The 20828-nt window shown below is 43.7% G+C and overlaps 1 protein-coding gene across 1 annotated transcript in view; it reads right to left on the bottom strand.

Annotated features, from left to right (window-relative positions):
- Window positions 1–2442: 2442 nt before the first annotated feature.
- The window catches only part of LOC311129552 (adenosine kinase-like), a 32385-nt gene continuing 13999 nt past the window's right edge, over window positions 2443–20828 (bottom strand). Inside the window, exons 4-12 of the mRNA XM_084161864.1 lie at window positions 18466–18519; window positions 7763–7841; window positions 7442–7614; window positions 7088–7196; window positions 3693–3863; window positions 3402–3437; window positions 3204–3318; window positions 3009–3098; window positions 2443–2862 (exon numbers count right to left, since the gene is read on the bottom strand). Of these exons, the coding sequence (XP_084017990.1) occupies window positions 2738–2862; window positions 3009–3098; window positions 3204–3318; window positions 3402–3437; window positions 3693–3863; window positions 7088–7196; window positions 7442–7614; window positions 7763–7841; window positions 18466–18519 (952 nt within the window). The 3' untranslated portion in view covers window positions 2443–2737. The remainder of the gene's footprint in view (window positions 2863–3008; window positions 3099–3203; window positions 3319–3401; window positions 3438–3692; window positions 3864–7087; window positions 7197–7441; window positions 7615–7762; window positions 7842–18465; window positions 18520–20828) is intronic.

Here is a 20828-nt window from a genome sequence, read left to right as displayed (position 1 = left end):
CAGCTTACGCCAATATTTTTCTGTTCAAGACTCAAACTCCCATGATTCCATTAGGCAAAACCACTCCCACCATCACCGTCAAAATTTGCGGTACCCCCTCAGCCCTCACGCTAGCAACTTTCCCTCAGGAGAATCCCATCAAAACCAGATGCAGTTTGACTGCCATCTTAATTGGCGGTCCAATTCACAAAAGTTTCCCACTCGACCCTAGATTTTGCTTGAGTGAGCGAGTGTACAACTTTGATCACTTGCGGGGTTGATATGACCAACAATTCCGCTTAACCCGGAAGCCAGCCGCACCAATATGTCGGAGGAAACAACACCATACAGCTGACCGAAGTCAGCGTGCATGCGCCCGGCCCGCCACAAGGAGTTGCTAGAGCACGATGGGACAAGGACATCCCAGCCGGCCAAACCCTCCCCTAACCCGGACGATGCTGGGCCAATTGTGCGCCGCCTCATGGGTCTCTCGGTCGCGGCTGGCTGCGACACAGCCCAGGATCAAACCCGGGTCTGTAGTGACGCTGCGCCACTCGGGAGGCCCTCCAAAGCATTTATTTTTGACAAAACTCTGCGTTGCGTTGTGCGTAAAAACAGCCCTTAGCCGTGGTATATTGGCCATATACCACCCCACCTCGTGCCTTATTGCTTAATTATACACTTCTACTTTCACAATTTGATTTACATTGATCAAAAACTCATATAACAACAATACATTGGGGCTTTGACATCAAAAGAATAACTTGTGGTGGCAGCAGTGCGCTGTTTACCGGCATGCATGTTTGGTCAAAATGTGAGTAGATAGATGGGAAGAAAGTACTACCGCGTCGGACAGACTGGGTCAGGGGAGCTTCAGTCATATGCGGGCATGACTTTTATGAATACGCCGGCTACCAACAGTGGAAGAGTGGATTCAACATGGAGATGAGGCAAAAAAGAACAGTCAATGTAGGATCCAAGCCTATTCCCCCTCAGGAGACTGAAAAGATTTGGCATGGGTCCTCAGATCCTCAAAAAATTATACAGCTGCACCATTGAGAGCATCCTGACTGGTTGCATCACCGCCTGGTATGGCAACTGCTTGGCCTCCGACCACAAGGCACTACAGAGGGTAGTGCGTACGACCCAGTACATCACTGGGGCCAAGCTTCCTGCCATCCAGGACCTCTATACCAGGCGGTGTCAGAGGAAGGCCCTCAAAATTGTCAAAGACTCCAGCCACCCTAGTCATAGACTGTTCTCTCTGCTACCGCACGGCAAGTGGTACCGGAGTGCCAAATCTAGGTCCAAAAGACTTCTCAACAGCTTCTACCCCCAAGCCATAAGACTCCTGAACAGCTAATCATGGCTACCCGGACTATTTGCACTGCCCCCCCACCCCATCCTTTTACGCTGCTGCTACTCTGTTAATTATTTATTCATAGTCACTTTAACTCTACCCACATGTACATATTACTTCAACTACCTCAACTAGCCGGTGCCCCCGCACATTGACTCTGCACCGGTACCCCCCTGTATATATAGCCTCCCTACTGTTATTTTATTTTACTTCTGCTCTTTTTTTCTCAACACTTTTTTTGTTGTTGTTTCATTTAAAAATAAATGCACTGTTGGTTAAGGGCTGTAAGTAAGCATTTCACTGTAATGTCTGCACCTGTTGTATTCGGCGCATGTGGCCAATAAAATTTGATTTGATTTGATTTGAAGTCCACTGATACCACCGGTGTCTTACAGCACCACAGCAGCCGGCTTCGGTGATGGATGTGAATCGGGTAAGTAGGTACTACAGTGCCCAAAGAGTTTTGTCATGTTATGTGGTTAGTAGATGATAAAAAAACTAAGATGGCCATATATCAAAGTGCACCAGGCCATGCAAAACAAACTGGCCCACCCACACGGGCTCTAGCATGGTGTTTGGGGATGGAATAAGCTAGCAAGCAAGCTAGCTACAACAACTCCAACAGAATACTGCACATTTTGTAGAAATGAATGGTCAAATACCAATCGGATTAATGTAATTCTTTATTACAAGGTATGTCTTGTAATAATGTATTTTTGCTTAACTGCCTGATCTCCATTTGCCAATAACTTGCAGGATATCATGGTAGCCACTATACCTGGATTTACTGCCGCTAGCTAGTAGTAGCACTCAGGTTAGCATGTGGCTAGCTATAGCTACCATCGGCAAACAAAATAGTTTTAGCCAGTTTGGTTATAGACGTTCAATGTCTACTATGACGGTAAAGGTTTATCTTGATTTTGTGTAACAGTACGAGAAATGCTGATGTGCTGTACTCATAATAAGTGATGCGTTTCAAGGGTGCTAGGGGTAACGTAAGCCAGCAGGGGTGTAAAAGGGGCTATGCTAAAGCCTGCACGCTAACATTATATGTAATACAAAAATAAGAAAATTAGCTGATACAGAATAAAGAAAACACAGGATATGGTCAGATGATAAGTTGGCTTTATTCAGAGTGCCAAAATATTTATCAAAAACAATAGGAGGACTAGGTATGATGTGGGTCTTTACCGTCTTATGTGGACAGTGGCTTCTCGCCTGCTGTGTATTCACTTGTGTGTTTATCTCTTGACGTCACTTTCCTACCGCTTTTCCGACATGACTTCGGTCAAATTCGGATAAAAATATAAAAATATAAATGTAAAGTGAGATGTCTTACAAATCAGAATGTCTAACAGCAACCTAATTCTGCAAACTTCCCTTTAAGGTTACAGGTCATCAGTTGAAGTCTGGTTTGTCAGGGAAGGTGCATCCTGCTTGTCTGATGACGACGTTGGCGGCGTAGTGTCCTGCTTTCACACACTGTTCAAACCCCTTCTCCTGGACCAACTCTGACAGGAATCCTGTATGACACACACGCCATTAAAATACACACACAGACAATAAGACACACCGATTCTTTGTTTCTCAAGGACCAGACAGATATCCCTACAGAAAGCCACCCAAAACTTTCATACACACAAACAAAGACACACTCAAGGACACGTACCTCCTACAAAGGCATCTCCGGCTCCATTTGTGTCTACAATGTCCTTCTGGTCAATCTTCAGCACTGGGAACATCTCTATCTTGTCACCTCCTCCACAAACACACAGACATAGACACACATTAAACGTGAAAGAGAGCTGCTGAAGGCAGGCTAGTTTCCACACTCATATCAGTGAGCGAGTATGTGTGTAGTTACCTTTGGTCATGATGGTTGCGTCCTTCCCCTGAGTAAAGACAACGATTCTCGCTCTCTTCTTGTTGACTTTGGGAAGAGCCTGGGCTTTCTTAGCAATCTCCTTGATGTCCTCCGTCTACAAACACGCACTGTTGTCACAAACAAGCTATACTAAAATACAAGTGTGTGTGTTTGCGCTTGAAATCGCAGTCCACTCACCTCAAAGCCTTGCTCTTTGGAAAACATGGCCGCCTCCTGAAAAACAGAAAATGTCCCATTACTCTCCATATCTTTATCCATGTGCCTCCTCTACCTGTCTCTCTCTCTCCATCGTCCTCTCGCTCCCCATCTGTCTGTTGCTCTCTCTCTACCCATCTGCCCGTAGGATCCCATTGTCACTCTCTCTCTCACAAGCTCTCTACCCATCTGTATGCCTTTCTATTGGTCTCTCTCTCTAGAAAGACATAGGTACAGGATGAATGATCGAATGAGGGTGTTTTGTATGTGTACCGTCTCATTTCCGAACAGCACGTCCACATAGGGCATGACCTTCATGAGGGCGTCTTTGAAGAACTGGGAGATGAAGGGAGCGGAGAGGTTCAGAGTGAAGAGCTTGTTGTTCTCAGACGCGTGTTTGGCCACCTTCTGTATGGACTCCAGAGACACTGTCAGGAAGAAACCCTACATTGTAGATAATAAAGCCTGTTAAATAAACACAACCTGTTATAATGCTACACAGCCTGTAATAATGCTTCAGAGCCAGTTATAATCAATGCCACACAGTAGGGTTGGGCGATGTCAACCTTTGTCCTATCGTGATTATGTACTCATAAAACACAGTGATATACACTGCTCAAAAAAATAAAGGGAACACTAAAATAACACATCCTAGATCTGAACGAATGAAATAATCTTATTAAATACTTTTTTCTTTACATAGTTGAATGTGCTGACAACAAAATCACACAAAAATTATCAATGGAAATCAAATGTATCAACCCATGGAGGTCTGGATTTGGAGTCACCCTCAAAATTAAAGTGGAAAACCACACTACAGGCTGATCCAACTTTGATGTAATGTCCTTAAAAGTCAAAATGAGGCTCAGTAGTGTGTGTGGCCTCCACGTGCCTGTATGACCTCCCTACAATGCCTGGGCATGCTCCTGATGAGGTGGCGGATGGTCTCCTGAGGGATCTCCTCCCAGACCTGGACTAAAGCATCCGCCAACTCCTGGACAGTCTGTGGTGCAACGTGGCGTTGGTGGATGGAGCGAGACATGATGTCCCAGATGTGCTCAATTGGATTCAGGTCTGGGGAACAGGCGGGCCAGTCCATAGCATCAATGCCTTCCTCTTGCAGGAACTGCTGACACACTCCAGCCACATGAGGTCTAGCATTGTCTTGCATTAGGAGGAACCCAGGGACAACCGCACCAGCATATGGTCTCACAAGGGGTCTGAGGATCTCATCTCGGTACCTAATGGCAGTCAGGCTACCTCTGGCGAGCACATGGAGGGCTGTGCGGCCCCCCAAAGAAATGCCACCCCACACCATGACTGACCCACCGCCAAACCGGTCATGCTGGAGGATGTTGCAGGCAGCAGAACGTTCTCCACGGCGTCTGCAGACTCTGTCACGTCTGTCACGTGCTCAGTGTGAACCTGCTTTCATCTGTGATGAGCACAGGGCGCCAGTGGCGAATTCGCCAATCTTGGTGTTCTCTGGCAAATGCCAAACGTCCTGCACGGTGTTGGGCTGTAAGCACAACCCCCACCTGTGGACGTCGGGCCCTCATACCACCCACATGGAGTCTGTTTCTGACCGTTTGAGCAGACACATGCACATTTGTGGCCTGCTGGAGGTCATTTTGCAGGACTCTGGCAGTGCTCCTCCTGCTCATCCTTGCACAAAGGTGGAGGTAGCAGTCCTGCTGCTGGGTTGTTGCCCTCCTACGGCCTCCTCCACGTCTCCTGATGTACTGGCCTGTCTCCTGGTAGCACCTCCATGCTCTGGACACTACGCTGACAGACACAGCAAACCTTCTTGCCACAGCTCGCATTGATGTGCCATCCTGGATGAGCTGCACTACCTGAGCCACTTGTGTGGGTTGTAGACTCCGTCTCATGCTACCACTAGAGTGAAAGCACCGCCAGCATTCAAAAGTGACCAAAACATCAGCCAGGAAGCATAGAAACTGAGAAGTGGTCTGTGGTCACCACCTGCAAAACCAGTCCTTTATTGGGGGTGTCTTGCTAATTGCCTATAATTTCCACCTGTTGTCTATTCCATTTGCACAACAGCATGTGAAATGTATTGTCAATCAGTGTTGCTTCCTAAGTGGACAGTTTGATTTCACAGAAGTGTGATTGACTTGGAGTTACATTGTGTTGTTTAAGTGTTCCCTTAATTTTTTTGAGCAGTGCACGATGCTAATAGCCCCTATTGGCCACCACCCAAATGATACATTTGTTGTTGTTGAAAAAATTAATAAAGAAATCTCAGCTAAAACTACAGTTGGCCTATAGCGTGAAATCGAATGCAACTGGATGAAACATGACGAAAGATGATGTTGTTGAAAGCCTAGCGCAGGCAACGGCAATTAAAAAAAACATATTCCTTTCTGTTGGAGGAGCAGAACAGGTTTGTGTGTCGATCTGTGTGGCGCACTGATGATGGAGCAGTGACTGATGAGGAACGGGCTGTGAGCTACGTTGTAGGCCTACATAATGGGCTGGATAGAAGCAGTCTACAGTCTTCAGAACTGGATAATAATTGCTTTATTTACCTCATACAATAATAGAGAAAAAAATACTAATTGTTTGTTCCATCTCTCATAAAGCTGTGATTTGAGAATAGCCTATGCCTAGTCTATAGACTTTCATTCTTGTTATTTTTGAAAGCCACAACAACTTTAGGACAACACCTACATAGGCTAGAATATCTGAGAAATAAGCTACTGTTCATAACTTTAACTTGTCTTAAAGCTTTTATGATAGGCCTAGTAGGAGGATAGGTTATTGGGCATTTGGTTTTCAACCTCGTGGAGGGATTTTCCCGGCCCGCATAGATCATTTATTTCTTAATAAGCTTGTCATTCGATTTTTCTAAAGGCTGATGATAATGATAGTTTGTTCTCTCAGTATTAGTCCTCTGGCTATTCAAATAACTTCATTACAACGGGAGAAAGCAATGCATAAAACGATGAAGCGTAGCCTTCCGTCATATTCATAGCCTATCGAATGAAGAGAGAAGGGAATAAAACAGCTAGACAAGATAGTTAAGGAGTGTCCATTATAAAATAAAAAGGTTTAGGCTTATGCCCATGCCTTCGAGAGAGAAACAATATTATATGACTGGACATTTTGGTGGAATTCTCCGCTATGTCCGGCCTACATTCCTCTCTTGCATTCTGTAGGCTATATAACAGATTTATTGAAATAGGCTATAGCAAATAGGAATAGGCAAATTACTCGGAATGCCACTTCTGAGCTGCCCTGCGCTGTGAGACTCTGTTTTTTACTGCACGGCGCCAGTCAAGTTCAGATAGGCTAAACTATTATCTGTCACATCACGATGTCGTCGATAGACAATGCCATCGTAATATCGCCCAATCCTACAACACAGCCTGTTACAATGCTACACAGCCTGTAATAACGCTACAGAGCCGGTTATTATCAATGCTACACAGCATGTAATACTGCTACAGAGCCGGTTATTATCAATGCTACACAGCATGTAATACTGCTACACAGCCTGTTATCATCAATGCTATACAGCCTGTAGTAACGCTACACAGCCTGTAATAATGCTACAGAGCCAGTTATAATCAATGCTACAGAGCCGGTTATAAATCAATGCTACACAGCCTGTTATTATCAATGCTACTCAGTGTGTGTGGTCTTACAGCGATATAGTAGACTTTGGCTTTCTCCACCAGTTTCCAGTTCTCCTCCAAGTCCAGATGTTTGTCCTTCTTATAACAGTTAGCTGCTGCTAGGTTAGCTACCAGAGACCTGAGAGAGGGAGGGGGGAGGGAAGAGAGAAAGAGTGGAGTTGATGAGAGTTAGATGGAGTAGTTTTGACCTGTTGTCCTTGGTGTGTGTATGTGAGACTGTATGTATGTGTTATGAGAGTGAGAGTATGTGTGTATGACAGTGTGTGTATGACAGTGTGAGTGTGTGTATTATGAGTGTGTGTGCGTGTGTATGACAGTGTGCGTGTGTATTAGGAGAGTTATAGTGTGTGTGTCGGTGTGTACCTGTTGTTGCCGGTGATGGCTGCAGCGCAGGTCCCAGTAGGTTCCTCTGTCTGCTCATAGTAGTGGGCGTCCACGTGGGCCTCCTTGGCCTTCTGCTTCAGAATCTCTCCAAACGTATCCTCCCCAATACAGCCGAAGAACGTACACACATTGTGGGGCTCCTGGATCATCCACTGGAGAGGAGTGTGTGTGTGTGTGTGTGTGTTAGAGTAGGTTAGAGTGTGTGGTGTGTGTGTGAATGAGACATACCTGGGTGACCTTTATACATTTCGGAGAGGGCACAGTGGGATAGAGTGTAATGACTAAGTGTGTGTGTCATACCTGGGCGACCTTTATAGAATTCTGCGTCGATCCTCCGGCATGGTACTCTACTTTAAATTTTTTGACAATCTCCTCAAACCTGCAACACATTGTTTAGAGAAAATACCAAATAATTCACTAAATCATTGACATTGACATTGATTAGCTGAATAAGGTGTGTTAAGAGCAAGGATCGAAAGCCTGCACATTCATCCAATAGCTCCCAATGAGGACGGCTGACCAGCAAAAGTATAGTGCAATAAAATAGAGACCTTGGGCTATAAGGTTCTGACATTTTTGCCAAAAATGAGTTCGTCACATATAATTGATCTTTAGGATGGTTGTTCATATGTCTGTGAAGTTAATAGATTTGTGAGAAAGTACATGAAGTGAAAAAATAAATAAACGGAAAGTTCCATTTGCATAAACCCAGTTGAACTTGGCGCTAAGGTTCGATCTGCAATCCATTCACAAGCTTGAACAATTACAGACCGACCAATCAGAACACGTCTTTGCAAACGTCTAAGCTAGTCTAGACAGCAATAAATGGCAGGCAAGCAAAAAACAACAGTCAGAAAGTACAGGTTGTCACATCGTTGTTCAGTGATGACAGTAATTCGTCTGATGATAATACATTTCTTAATGTATTTGATGTGTTCTGACTATCTTGGTAAAATAGTGTTATTCTGTCATTATCATTTAGGTATTCAAATAGCTACACTTTTCTTAACTGGCCATGTCTAATTCAGAAGTGTCAGACAGAACCTTATGGCTAAACCCAGATTGACATTTCAGAGCCATCAGGTTCTATCTGCGAATGTACCCCCCAAAATGTCATTTTTGTAAATTTGTGTATATATATATATATATATATATATATATATATATATATATATATATATATATATATATATATATATATATATATATATATACACACACACACACACACACACACACACACACACACACACACACACACACACACAGTGAGGGGAAAAAGTATTTGATCCCCTGCTGATTTTGTACGTTTGCCCACTGACAAAGAAATGATCAGTCTATAATTTTAATGGTAGGTTTATTTGAACAGTGAGAGACAGAATAACAACAAAAAAATCCAGAAAAACGCATGTCAAAAACGTTATGAATTGATTTGCATTTTAATGAGGGAAATAAGTATTTGACCCCTCTGCAAAACATGACTTAGTACTTGGTGGCAAAACCCTTATTGGCAATCACAGAGGTCAGACGCTTCTTGTAGTTGGCCACCAGGTTTGCACACATCTCAGGAGGGATTTTGTCCCACTCCTCTTTGCAGATCTTCTCCAAGTCATTAAGGTTTCGAGGCTGACGTTTGGCAACTCGAACCTTCAGCTCCCGCCACAGATTTTCTATGGGATTAAGGTCTGGAGACTGGCTAGGCCACTCCAGGACCTTAATGTGCTTCTTCTTGAGACACTCCTTTGTTGCCTTGGCCGTGTGTTTTGGGTCATTGTCATGCTGGAATACCAATCCACTACCCATTTTCAATGCCCTGGCTGAGCCCCTTAGCACAATGTTTCCACCTCCATGTTTAACGGTGGGGATGGTGTGCTTGGGGTCATAGGCAGCATTCCTCCTCCTCCAAACACGGCGAGTTGAGTTGATGCCAAAGAGCTCCATTTTGGTCTCATCTGACCACAACACTTTCACCCAGTTCTCCTCTGAATCATTCAGATGTTCATTGGCAAACTTCAGACGGGCATGTATATGTGCTTTCTTGAGCAGGGGGACCTTGCAGGCGCTGCAGGATTTCAGTTTTCTTGGTGACTATGGTCCCAGCTGCCTTGAGATCATTGACAAGATCCTCCCGTGTAGTTCTGGGCTGATTCCTCACCGTTCTCATGATCATTGCAACTCCACGAGGTGAGATCTTGCATGGAGCCCCAGGCCGAGGGAGATTGACAGTTCTTTTGTGTTTCTTCCATTTGCAAATAACCGCACCAACTGTTGTCACATTCTCACCAAGCTGCTTGGCGATGGTCTTGTAGCCCATTCCAGCCTTGTGTAGGTCTACAATCTTGTCCCTGACATCCTTGGAGAGCTCTTTGGTCTTGGCCATGGTGGAGAGTTTGGAATCTGATTGATTGCTTCTGTGGACAAGTGTCTTTTATACAGGTAACAAACTGAGATTAGGAGCACTCCCTTTAAGAGTGTGCTCCTAATCTCAGCTCGTTACCTGTATAAAAAGACACCTGGGAGCCAGAAATCTTTCTGATTGAGAGGGGGTCAAATACTTATTTCCCTCATTAAAAAGCAAATCAATTCATAACATTTTTGACATGCGTTTTTCTGGATTTTGTTGTTGTTATTCTGTCTCTCACTGTTCAAATAAACCTACCATTAAAATTATAGACTGATCATGTCTTTGTCAGTGGGCAAACGTACAAAATCAGCAGGGGATCAAATACTTTTTTCCCCTGACTGTATATATATTTTTACAAATGTCTCGAGTTTGATACTCTGCACTTTAGGTACCTTTCAGGTGAGGACCTTAATAGGTTATGTCATGACTTGCCCTCATGGGTTGAGGATCAAACATGCCGGCTAGGCAAAGGTTTGAACACCCCCTTTCCTGGGGGCCAGTTTTATGACCGGTCGTAAATACCGTGCAGACTTTCTCTTCCTTGCTATAAAGTATTGGGAGAAAGGACCCCTTTGTTAACAAAGGAAGTCTTCCCGCCAAGACTCCAAAATCAAAAGATTGGACATTGGGACATTATTCCTGACCTCCAAGTGTTTGGAATGGTCAGTGGGGATCTAAAGAATAATCATGTCATATTGTTTATTATTTTGTGATGTCATTAAGGATGGTATCAAGTAATAACTAACTCGGAAAGTGTAGACATTCTATCTATCAAGTTTACATCTAAATGTTGTATAAAATATATGATTAAGTATGAGAGTATTTTGGTGAAGATAGGAATGTGATTTTAGTCTTCTAATGAGATAAGTTTTTCATATAAACTATGCACAGTGACTAGCCACGCCCCGAGTGACATCAGAGATCGTGTCATCACGATGGAATGCCCCTTTTATCCAGAGGGCATAAAAAGCCTTGGAAAAACAAAATCAACCTTTAGACCAGCAGACGTGAAGTGTGAGCTAAACGTTGCAAATGGTTGAATTTCTACCAGACCAGGAAGCCAAGGAAACGTGAGACGTTACTCCACACGTTTGAAATGGAGAAACTCAAACTCTCAACCTCTACACGAGGTGAAGAAGAAGACAATGCACTAGACCATTTCAGTCTACAGCTGGCATGTATAGTCGTCTAGAGAACTTTAACTAAAGACGAGAGAGGAGAGGACAATCCCTTGTACATCTGAAGTATCCATTCTAACCACCACTACGACCAGAAACTCTACCAAGGATATTGAGATCTCTGGTGGGCAAACCAGAGTCCTACATAATCAACTCAACTATCGACGACAGCAACATGTTGCATTTCTAATCCGAATGAGCGATTATTAGGGTGCATAAGTATTATGATTACTGTGAACGTAGTTTCCAAAGTAACTACGATAGTTTGAATCTGTCTCTCCCTTCCATTCTGACCCCTCCACTACCCAAGCATTCATGCTAATGTTAGTCCAGTCCACTAAGGACCTGTTTTCATTGTATTACGTTAGTAATCAATAACCTGTGTATGTTTGTAGTGTTATTATTTAGTTAGTTAGTAAATAAATAATTAAGCCAATTTGTGTATTGCTGATTCATCAATAAGGTTAGGGTTATTGCAGGTTCAAGGATTATGCGACACTCAGAATGAGACTGTGATAGATTAATTTGTATTTTAAGAATAATTTCACCCCAAATACAGTATAAGTGTGTGAACGGTGTTAGAGTTATAATGTAGTGTCAACCCACTAACAGAGGGGGGAAGTTAGAAACTGTTGAGAAAGCATTCCAGGGTGAAGGGGACTAAGAAACTGTTTAAAGGTAGGCGGAGCAAAGTGCCTTTGTGTGTCAAGGGATATAAAAGCTGTATGTATGTTTTTTGGCGCCAGAGCTCTCCATGATTAAAACATACAGATAACTCGTTGGTTGCGGACCTTCATTTCATTCATGATTAAACCAGAGCCTTACACCCTCTGGGAATTATTCAAAGCATTAAGTTTGATTAATTAGAGATATAAATTCTCGTGACAGACTGATAAGAGGTAATTATTTGATAAGTGACTTATTGATATGTTATATATATTCTAAGAGTTTATTTTGGGAGATGGTAACTCGTTAAACAATTTATTCTGTGGTGCCCCAAATTCCTAATGAATTAATTGTTACATGATTAATTTAATCGAGTGACAATTAAACATAGTTAGGTGATTCGATTAATAACAGTCAGACATTAAATTAGGTCACGTCACTACAGTTATGAAAGAAGAATTTACTACAAAACAGTTCTGAGATGTGAAAAGTTTGATGCTCCATATCTCAGAACTATGCTTTGCGCAGTTAGAATCTTATAGTCCCGAGGTCACGATATTCTACCCAATAGGGGACAGCATGGTATAATTAACATAACATCAGCTGAACCAATAGGAAGAAAGGGAAATGGACTACAACAGGACCGGGCCCGCAGAATACAGAGCCAAGGAGGTGAGGCTGAGATTGAGAGACTTTTAGCACCATTGGCTGAGTGAAATACACTCTGCACAGGACATTATCAGAGGCCTCCGCCCTCCAGCACTTAGGCTATTTCCAAACCTCAGTGGTTTGTTTATTGACCTGGGCCCGGTTTCCCAAAAGCATCTTAAGGCTAAGTTAATCGTTAGAACAGTCGTAGGAGAATCGTTCAATCTCTGAGCATTTTCCCAAAACTATCATTAGTAAAGTTACACTTAAAAACCCTGGCTATTTACCGACTGCCTCAGACCACTCGTAGAACAGCTAAGTGCATCGTTAGATGCTTTTTTGCCCTTCCTAGTCACTTTATACACAGAAGATCTCCACTAAACATATATTCAAGCTGTTTACTGTATCTGTCGCTCTGTGACCGCCAATAACTTGGGAATGAAGTTGCTGATGTCTTTGCAATTGAACAAGCGAAGGATAAAAATGCTTAAAATGAAAACAGAGATGACTGCATGAAAAAATTAATACAGTAGGCCTATTGCCTACATAGGCCTATATATTTAAATCATATTTAAATGTAAAATGTCCAGTAAATTGAGTTTTATTTGTAGACTAAACAGTCTGTAATCTTTGCCTCAATGAACAAAAATATAAACAACATGCAACAATTTCATATAAGGAAATCAGTCAATTGAAATAAATTCTTTAGGCCCTAATCTATGGATTTCACATGACTGGGAATACAGATATGCATCTGTTGGTCACCGATACCTTAAGAAAAAGGTAGGGGCGTGGATCAGAAAACCAGTTAGTATCTGGTGTGACCACGATTTGCCTCATGCAGCGCGACACATCTCCTTCGCATAGAGTTGATCAGGCTGTTGATTGTGGCCTGTGGAATGTTGTCCCACTCCTCATCAATGGCTGTGCGAAGTTGCTGGATATTGGCAGGAACTGGAACACGCTGTCGTACACGTTGATCCAGAGCATCCCAGACATGCTCAATGGGTGACATGTCTGGTGAGTATGCAGGCCATGGAGGAACTGGGATATTTTCAGCTTCCAGGAATTGTTTACAGATGCTTGCAACATGGGGCCGTGCATTAACATGCTGAAACATGAGGTGATGAATGGCACGACAATGTCCGTAGCTTATGGCAGTCCATACCATAACCCCACCGCCACCATGGGGCACTCTGTTCACAACATTGAAATCAGCAAACCGCTCACCCACACGCCGCCATACACGCTGTCTGCCATCTGCCCGGTACAGTTGAAACCGGGATTAATCTGTGAAGAGCACACTTATCCAGCATGCCAGTGGCCATCAAATGTGAGCATTTGCCCACTGAATTTGGTTGCGACACCAAACTGCAGTCAGGTCAAGACCCTGGTGAGGACACCGAGCACGCAGATGAGCTTCCCTGAGACTGTTTCTGACAGTTTGTGCAGAAATTCTGGGGTTGTGCAAACCCACAGTTGTATCAGCTGTCCAGCTGGCTGGTCTCAGACGATCCCGCAGGTGAAGAAGCCTGATATGTGGAGGTCCTGGGCTGACGTGGTTACACGTGGTCTGCGGTTGTGAGGCCGGTTGTACGTACTGCCAAATTCTCTAAAACGACGTTGGAGGCAGCTTATGGTAGAGACATGAACATTACATTCTGGCAACAGCTCTGGTGGACATTCCTGCAGTCAGCATGCCAATTGCACACTCCCTCAAAACTTGAGACATACAGTGCATTCAGACCCCTTGACTTTTTCCACATTGTTACGTTACAGCCTTATTCTAAAATTGATCAAATTAAAAATATTCCTCATCAATTTACACACAATACCCCATATTGACAAAGCGAAAACAGGTTTTTCAAATTTATTCCCAATTGTAATAATTATTTTGAACAGAAATACCTTATTTACATAAGTATTCAGACCCTTTGCTACGAGACTCAATTGAGCTCAGGTGCATCCTGTTTCCATTGATCATCCTTGAGATGTTTCTACAACTTGATTGGAGTCCACCTGTGGTAAATTCAATTGATTGGACATGATTTGGAAAGGTACACACCTGTCTATATAAGGTACCACAGTTGACAGTGCATGTCAGACCAAAAACCAAGCCATAAGGTTGTCCGTAGAGCTCAGAGACAGGATTGTGTCGAGGCACAGATGTGGGGAAGGGTACCAAAACATTTCTGCAGCATTGAAGATCCCCAAGAACACAGTGGCCTCCAGCATTCTTAAATGGAAGACGTTTGGAACAATCAAGACTCTTCCTAGAGCTGGCCACCCGGCCAAACTGAGCAATCGAAGGAGAAGGGCCTTGGTCAGGGAGGTGACCAAGAACCCGATGGTCACCCTGACAGAGCTCCAGAGTTCCTCTGTGGAGATGGGAGAACCTTCTAGAAGGACAACCATCTTTGCAGCACTCCACCACTCAGGCCTTTATGGTAGAGTGGCCAGACGGAAGCCACTCCTCAGTAAAATGCACATGACTGCCCGCATGGAGTTTGCCAAAAGGCTCCTAAAGGACTCAGACCATGATAAACAGGATTCTCTGGTCTGATGAAACAAAGATTGAACTCTTTGGGCTAAATTCCAAGCATCACGTCTGGAGGAAACCTGGCACCATGCCTACGGTGATGCATGGTAGTGGCAACATCATGCTGTGGGGATGTTTTTCAGCGGCAGGGACTGGAAGACTAGTCAGGATCGAGGGAAAGATGAACGGAGCAAAGTACAGAGAGATCATTGATGAAAACCTGCTCCAGAGTGTTCAGGACCTCAGACTGGGGCGAAGGTTCACATTCCAACAGGACAACAACCCTAAGCACACAGCCAAGACAACGCAGGAGTGGCTTCGGGACAAGTTTTGAATGTCCTTGAGTGGCCCAGCCAGAGCCCGGACTTGAACCTGAACTAACATTTCTGGAGAGACCTGAAAATAGCTGTGCAACGACGCTCCCCATCCAACCTGACAGAGCTTGAGAGGATCTGCAGAGAAGAAATGGGAGAAACTCTCCAAATACAGGTGTGCCAAGTTTGTAGCGTCACACCCAAGAAGACTCGAGGCTGTAATCGCTGCCAAAGGTGCTTCAACAAAGTACTGAGTAAATGTTATATTTCCGTTTTATGTTAATTTTATTTACATTTGCAAACATTTCTAAAAACCTATTTTTGCTTTGTCATTATCGGGTATTGTGTGTAGATTGATGAGGAAAACAAACAATTGAATCAATTTTAGAAGAAGGCTGTAACGTAACAAAATGTGGAAAAAGTGAAGGGGTCTGAATACTTTCCGAATGCACTGTATGTGGAATTGTGCTGTGTGACAAAACTGCACATTTCAGAGTGGCCTTTTATTATCCCCAGCACAAGGTGCACCAGTGTAATGATCATGCTTCTTGATATGCCACACCTGTCAGGTGGATGGATTATCTTGGCTCACATTTATTTCAGCTCATGAAACATGGGACCAACACTTTACATGTTGCGTTTGTTTTTGTTCAGTGTATTTCATGATGTGTAACATGTGCACAATGATGTGCCAAATGAATCTGTGATTGAGTGCATTATTATAGTGTAAGCATTAGAATAAGCCACCTCAATATTTGCAGCCATTAGGTGATCATATCTCTCTGGAGCTGATCCGTCGTCAGTATTGTGGAATAATTCTAATGTTAAGGTAAAATTTGAATGGAAAAGCAGATCAGAGAGCAGACCTATTTTTCCCTCCGATATTATCAGTATCGACACATGCTCCAACGACGCACTTAGCGAACGTTCTTTCTGCGTGGTTTTGGGAAACACGTCACATTTTCAGCTATTGTAGAAAATATGCATTGTTAACACCCTAGAGTCAATATCCACGCCCCCAGCATAATTCAAATTAGCATAATAAAATAATCAAAACCCGTCTGTTTAAACTAGAGATATATTTTTCTGCATGGGTGGCATCTCAATCAACTGCATCCGCCTTCCGCATCAGCGGTGGAAGGTGGCAGAGCTACAGCAGTGTTTGTCAGACCAGCAGACATCCCGAAAATCTTCTCACAAAACGTCTGTAGCGTCCGAACGGTTTGGGCTAAACTACTATGACCCCTCTATGGAAAGATGAGAAAACACGATGTTGTTCTCTGTTTTACTCTACGACCCCACAAGCGTCACGGGACTAGTCTGAAGTCAGTACCGCCGATGTGCCAACTTCTGTCTGTAGCGTCCGAACGGTTTGGGCTACACACTAATATATGACCCCAAAACTAAAGGTGAGACCCTCAGGAACATGTACATGTCGGTTGTTTCGATTTACGACGCCCACAAGCCTCACCTGAAGGTAATCCGGTACCAGTTTAAAAATTGAAAGGAAGTATAAATGTAAGTACTCTAGCGCCAAAAAAAGGGGTTAAATATGGGTCCAAATAAATATTCTCTCAGATATAGGACAGACACTTCAAAACATATTTAGTTTTTGCCATGTATGAATATGTTATTCAATGCTAATAGCAGTAATTCAGAAAATATATATACCTACAGGGGTCCTAAAATTCGAAATCAAATAGCTAAATGATCCTTGGTATGACCATCTTAAAACAATTCCATATGCTAGCTTAGTAGAAACCCAGCCCGGGCCCTTAGTTAAAACACTCGTAAGCCTAAGTCCCATCGCTATTGGGATACCGGGCCCAGTCTGTTTGCTGACTCAACGAGAGCAGGGTGGTTGTTGGCTAACAGAACAGCCAAGGTCTGTATTGGTCACAACCCAAAACATCTGGACAGGAATAGACTGACACTGAGGACAGGGAAAGAGGGAGAGCACAGCGCAAACACAGCTCAACCCAGGGCCAGCGTTATGGGCGGGCCTTAGGGGGCCTGGGCCGCCCTACCGTACCTCCTTGTCCGTCCCAAAAAAATATTGATCATTTATTTAACCGAGACGCACGCCAACAGAAAGACTAATCAATCTCAGTTAAAGCATCCGAGCGAGCAAAACAGTGCCCCTCTGTCTCAGTATGTGTAGACCATGTACTGTATCTGATGCCGTCTGGACCAAAAGATTATGGCATGTCATACTATTTCTGTCCAGACAGCATCAGATACATGGGCTACATATAGAGGGGCGCTGTTTCGCTCGCTCTGATGCTTTCTTCGGTGATATACTTTCAGCAGAGAGGAAAACGCAAAGCGAGGGCTCTCTCGCCAAATTCTGTCCAGTATAAGCCCAATGCGTTTCTACGGGAATAATATGCAGACCTAAGCTTGTCGCCTGCCTTCCCACCTTTAGGACAAAGACTCATTGTTAGGGCAGCGACATGAGCATCTCGTCATTATATAGAGATCTCTGGTTTCAGCCTCTTGCGAATTGGAAAGGAAAGTTGGCGGGTGCACAGTGCAGTGTTAGGATGCTGGATTGCCCTAAAGCAAATGTATGTTTTGCCAACATAATTACTCCTGTCTAAATAAAATGTAGTATAAAATGTTGCATCAAGAAGAAGGGGAGGGGAGTGGGGCGAAGATATGGTGAGTCTCTCTCCAGAATGCGCACGCTTGTTTTGGGGCATACTTTGTGCGTACACAACGTTTGTCCATGTAATCTTATTAATTGTGAGCTAAAAGGCAAAACTGATCTTATATCAGCACTCCTGAGATGCTTAGTGAATACGGGCCCAGATCTCCCAACGCCTGGAGAAGTGTTCAATGTCTTAGGGTACCACATCCAAATGATATACAGATCTGATCTGAATACAATGTTGTACCCTACTGAACCTTGAGAAAGCCCCCCTCTCCCTCCCTTCCACTCTGCAGTCTTCTTATCGCTCTGTGGTTAAATGTTGACTTTCTCAAACTGCTTTGGCCCGGAGTGGAGGTTTCTTGCCCTTCTATTGGCTAGTTCTGAACCTCCTGCCCCATCATTGGCTAAACTCGTCCTGGTGAATTCTAGAACATGCCTGTTCTGTCCTGCCCAGTGACTACACAACGCTACTACAGACAATCAGCAGTCTAAAATGGAAAATAACTCTTCATGCAACAGAGAGATAAGGCAAACGTGAGGCTACAGATGAACCTCTGATGTTGAATGATGGATTGAATGTCTACATGGGAGTAGTACCCACAATGCTTTGTGCTTGTCCTCCGCCAGGATCTGGTCGTCAGGCTTCAGACCGTACCTGGGAGAGAGCGAGAGAGAAGGGGAAAGAGATTATCTTTCAAAGTTATTGAGGGTGAAGAAACAGTCTCTGTGCCCTTTAAACGTAATTTACTACAACAATGAGATATCCCATGATTATCTGATTACACACCACACAGAAGATTAAAACCCACTCCACTTTGATCAGGATCTAGTGGATTACTTGACACCACAGCTCTCTCTGGATGTGTGTGTGGGTGTGTTGAATGTTTCGTCTAGACTGAAATGTATTGTTGTTCCCTAAAATAATGTTCAAGGGTCGGTCCCATTCTAGTTTTAATCCAATGTTTACGTACGTTTTTTACCTGCTACACTAGAAGTGTCACTTTTTGTTGGTGTGAGCAGAGGGCGAGCCACTTAATCCTATTGTTCTTGGGTGTGAGCTATGCTAATCTTGGAAATAAAACCAAAGCGCAATTTTACACTGAGCAGCGAGAGCCTCAGGTTTCCTTGAAATGGATAGGAGCATCTCATGCTCGGCAAACGTTACACGTCTAGTGTGGCAGGCAAGTAACCCCACTGTCAGAGCAGTTTCCTCCACTCTGCACTCTCATCTCTCCCACCGCTCTTCATTGGGTGTCATACAGCTTCATGGCACTGTGTTGGGACAGGACAGAGGAGTGTGACACACACGTAATCTGATCTCTTACTATGGCCAGCCTTACTGTGCCAGCCTGCCAGCTATATCTCACACATACACGTGACATCTCTGTTCCTATGCCAGCCAAGACCCCATTGATAGGACAGGGGTGAGGGAGGAGATTGAAGTGGATTTAACAAGTGACATCAATAAGGGATCATAGACTGACCAGGTAAAAGCTATGTCATGGAAAGAGCAGGTGTCCTTAATGTTGTCACTCCGTGAGATTTTATATACAGTACCAGTCAAAAGTTTGGACACACCTACTCATTCCAGGGTTTTTCTTTATTTGTACTATTTTCTACATTGTAGAATAATAGTGAAGACATCAAAACTATGTAATAACACATATGGAATCACGTAGTAACAACAAAAAGTGTTAAACAAATCAAAATGTATTTTATATTTGAGATTCTTCAAAGTAGCCAACCTTAATGTAACCTGCCTTGAAAGGTTTGCACACTTTTGGCATTCTCTCAACCAGCTTCATGAGGTAGTCACCTGGAATGCATTTCAATTAACAGGTGTGCCTTATAAAAGTTAATTTGTGAAATTTCTTTCCTTAATGCGTTTGTGCCAATCAGTTGTGTTATGACAAGGTAGGGGGGGTATACAGAAGATAGCCCTATTTGGTAAAAGACCAGGTCCATATTATAGCAAGAACAGCTCAAATAAGCAAAGAGAAACGACAGTCCATGATTACTTTAAGACATGAACATCAGTCAATCCGGAAAATGTCAAGAACTTTGAAAGTTTATTTTAAGTGCAGTCGCAAAAACCATCAAGCTCTATGAAGAAACTGTTTCTCATGAGGACCGCCACAGGAAAGGAAGACCCAGAGTTACCTCTGCTGCAGAGGATAAGTTCATTAGTTAACTGCACCGCAGATTGCAGCCCAAATAAATGCTTCACAGAGTTCAAGTAACAGACACGTCTCAACATCAACTGTTCAGAGGAGACTGTGTGAATCAGGCCTTCATGGTCGAATTGCTGCAAAGAAACCACTACTAAAGTACACCAATAAGAAGAAGAGACTTGCTTGGGCCAAGAAACATGAGCAATGGACATTAGACCGGTGGGAATCTGTCCTTTGGTCTGATGAGTCCAAATTTGAGATTTCTGGTTCTAATCGCCGTGTCTTTGTGAGACGCAGAGTAGGTGAACGGATGATCTCAGCATGTGTGGTTCCCACCGTGAAGCATGGAGGAGGTGGCATGATGGTATGGGGGTGCTTTGCTGGTGACACTGTCTGTGATTTATTTAGAATTCAAGGCACACTTAACCAGCATGGCTACAACAGCATTCTGCAGCGATACGCCATCCCATCTGTGGTTTGTGCTTAGTGGGACTATCATTTGTTTTTCAACAGGACAATGACCCAACACACTTCCAGGCTGTGTAACGGCTATTTGACCAAGAAGGAGAGTGATGGAGTGCTGCATCAGATGACCTGGCCTCCACAATCACCCGACCTCAACCCAATTGAGATGGTTTGGGATGAGTTGGACCGCAGAGTGAAGGAAAAGCAGCCAACAAGTGCTCAGCATATATGGAAACTCCTTCAAGACTGTTGGAAAAGCATTCCTCATGAAGCTGGTTGAGAGAATGCCAAGAGTGTGCAAAGCTGTCATCAAGGCAAAGGGTGGCTA

Source organism: Coregonus lavaretus (assembly GCF_964263955.1).
Source record: "Coregonus lavaretus genome assembly, chromosome: 1".
NCBI classification, from domain to species: Eukaryota; Metazoa; Chordata; class Actinopteri; order Salmoniformes; family Salmonidae; genus Coregonus; species Coregonus lavaretus.
This window is presented reverse-complemented; position numbering and strand designations above follow the sequence as displayed.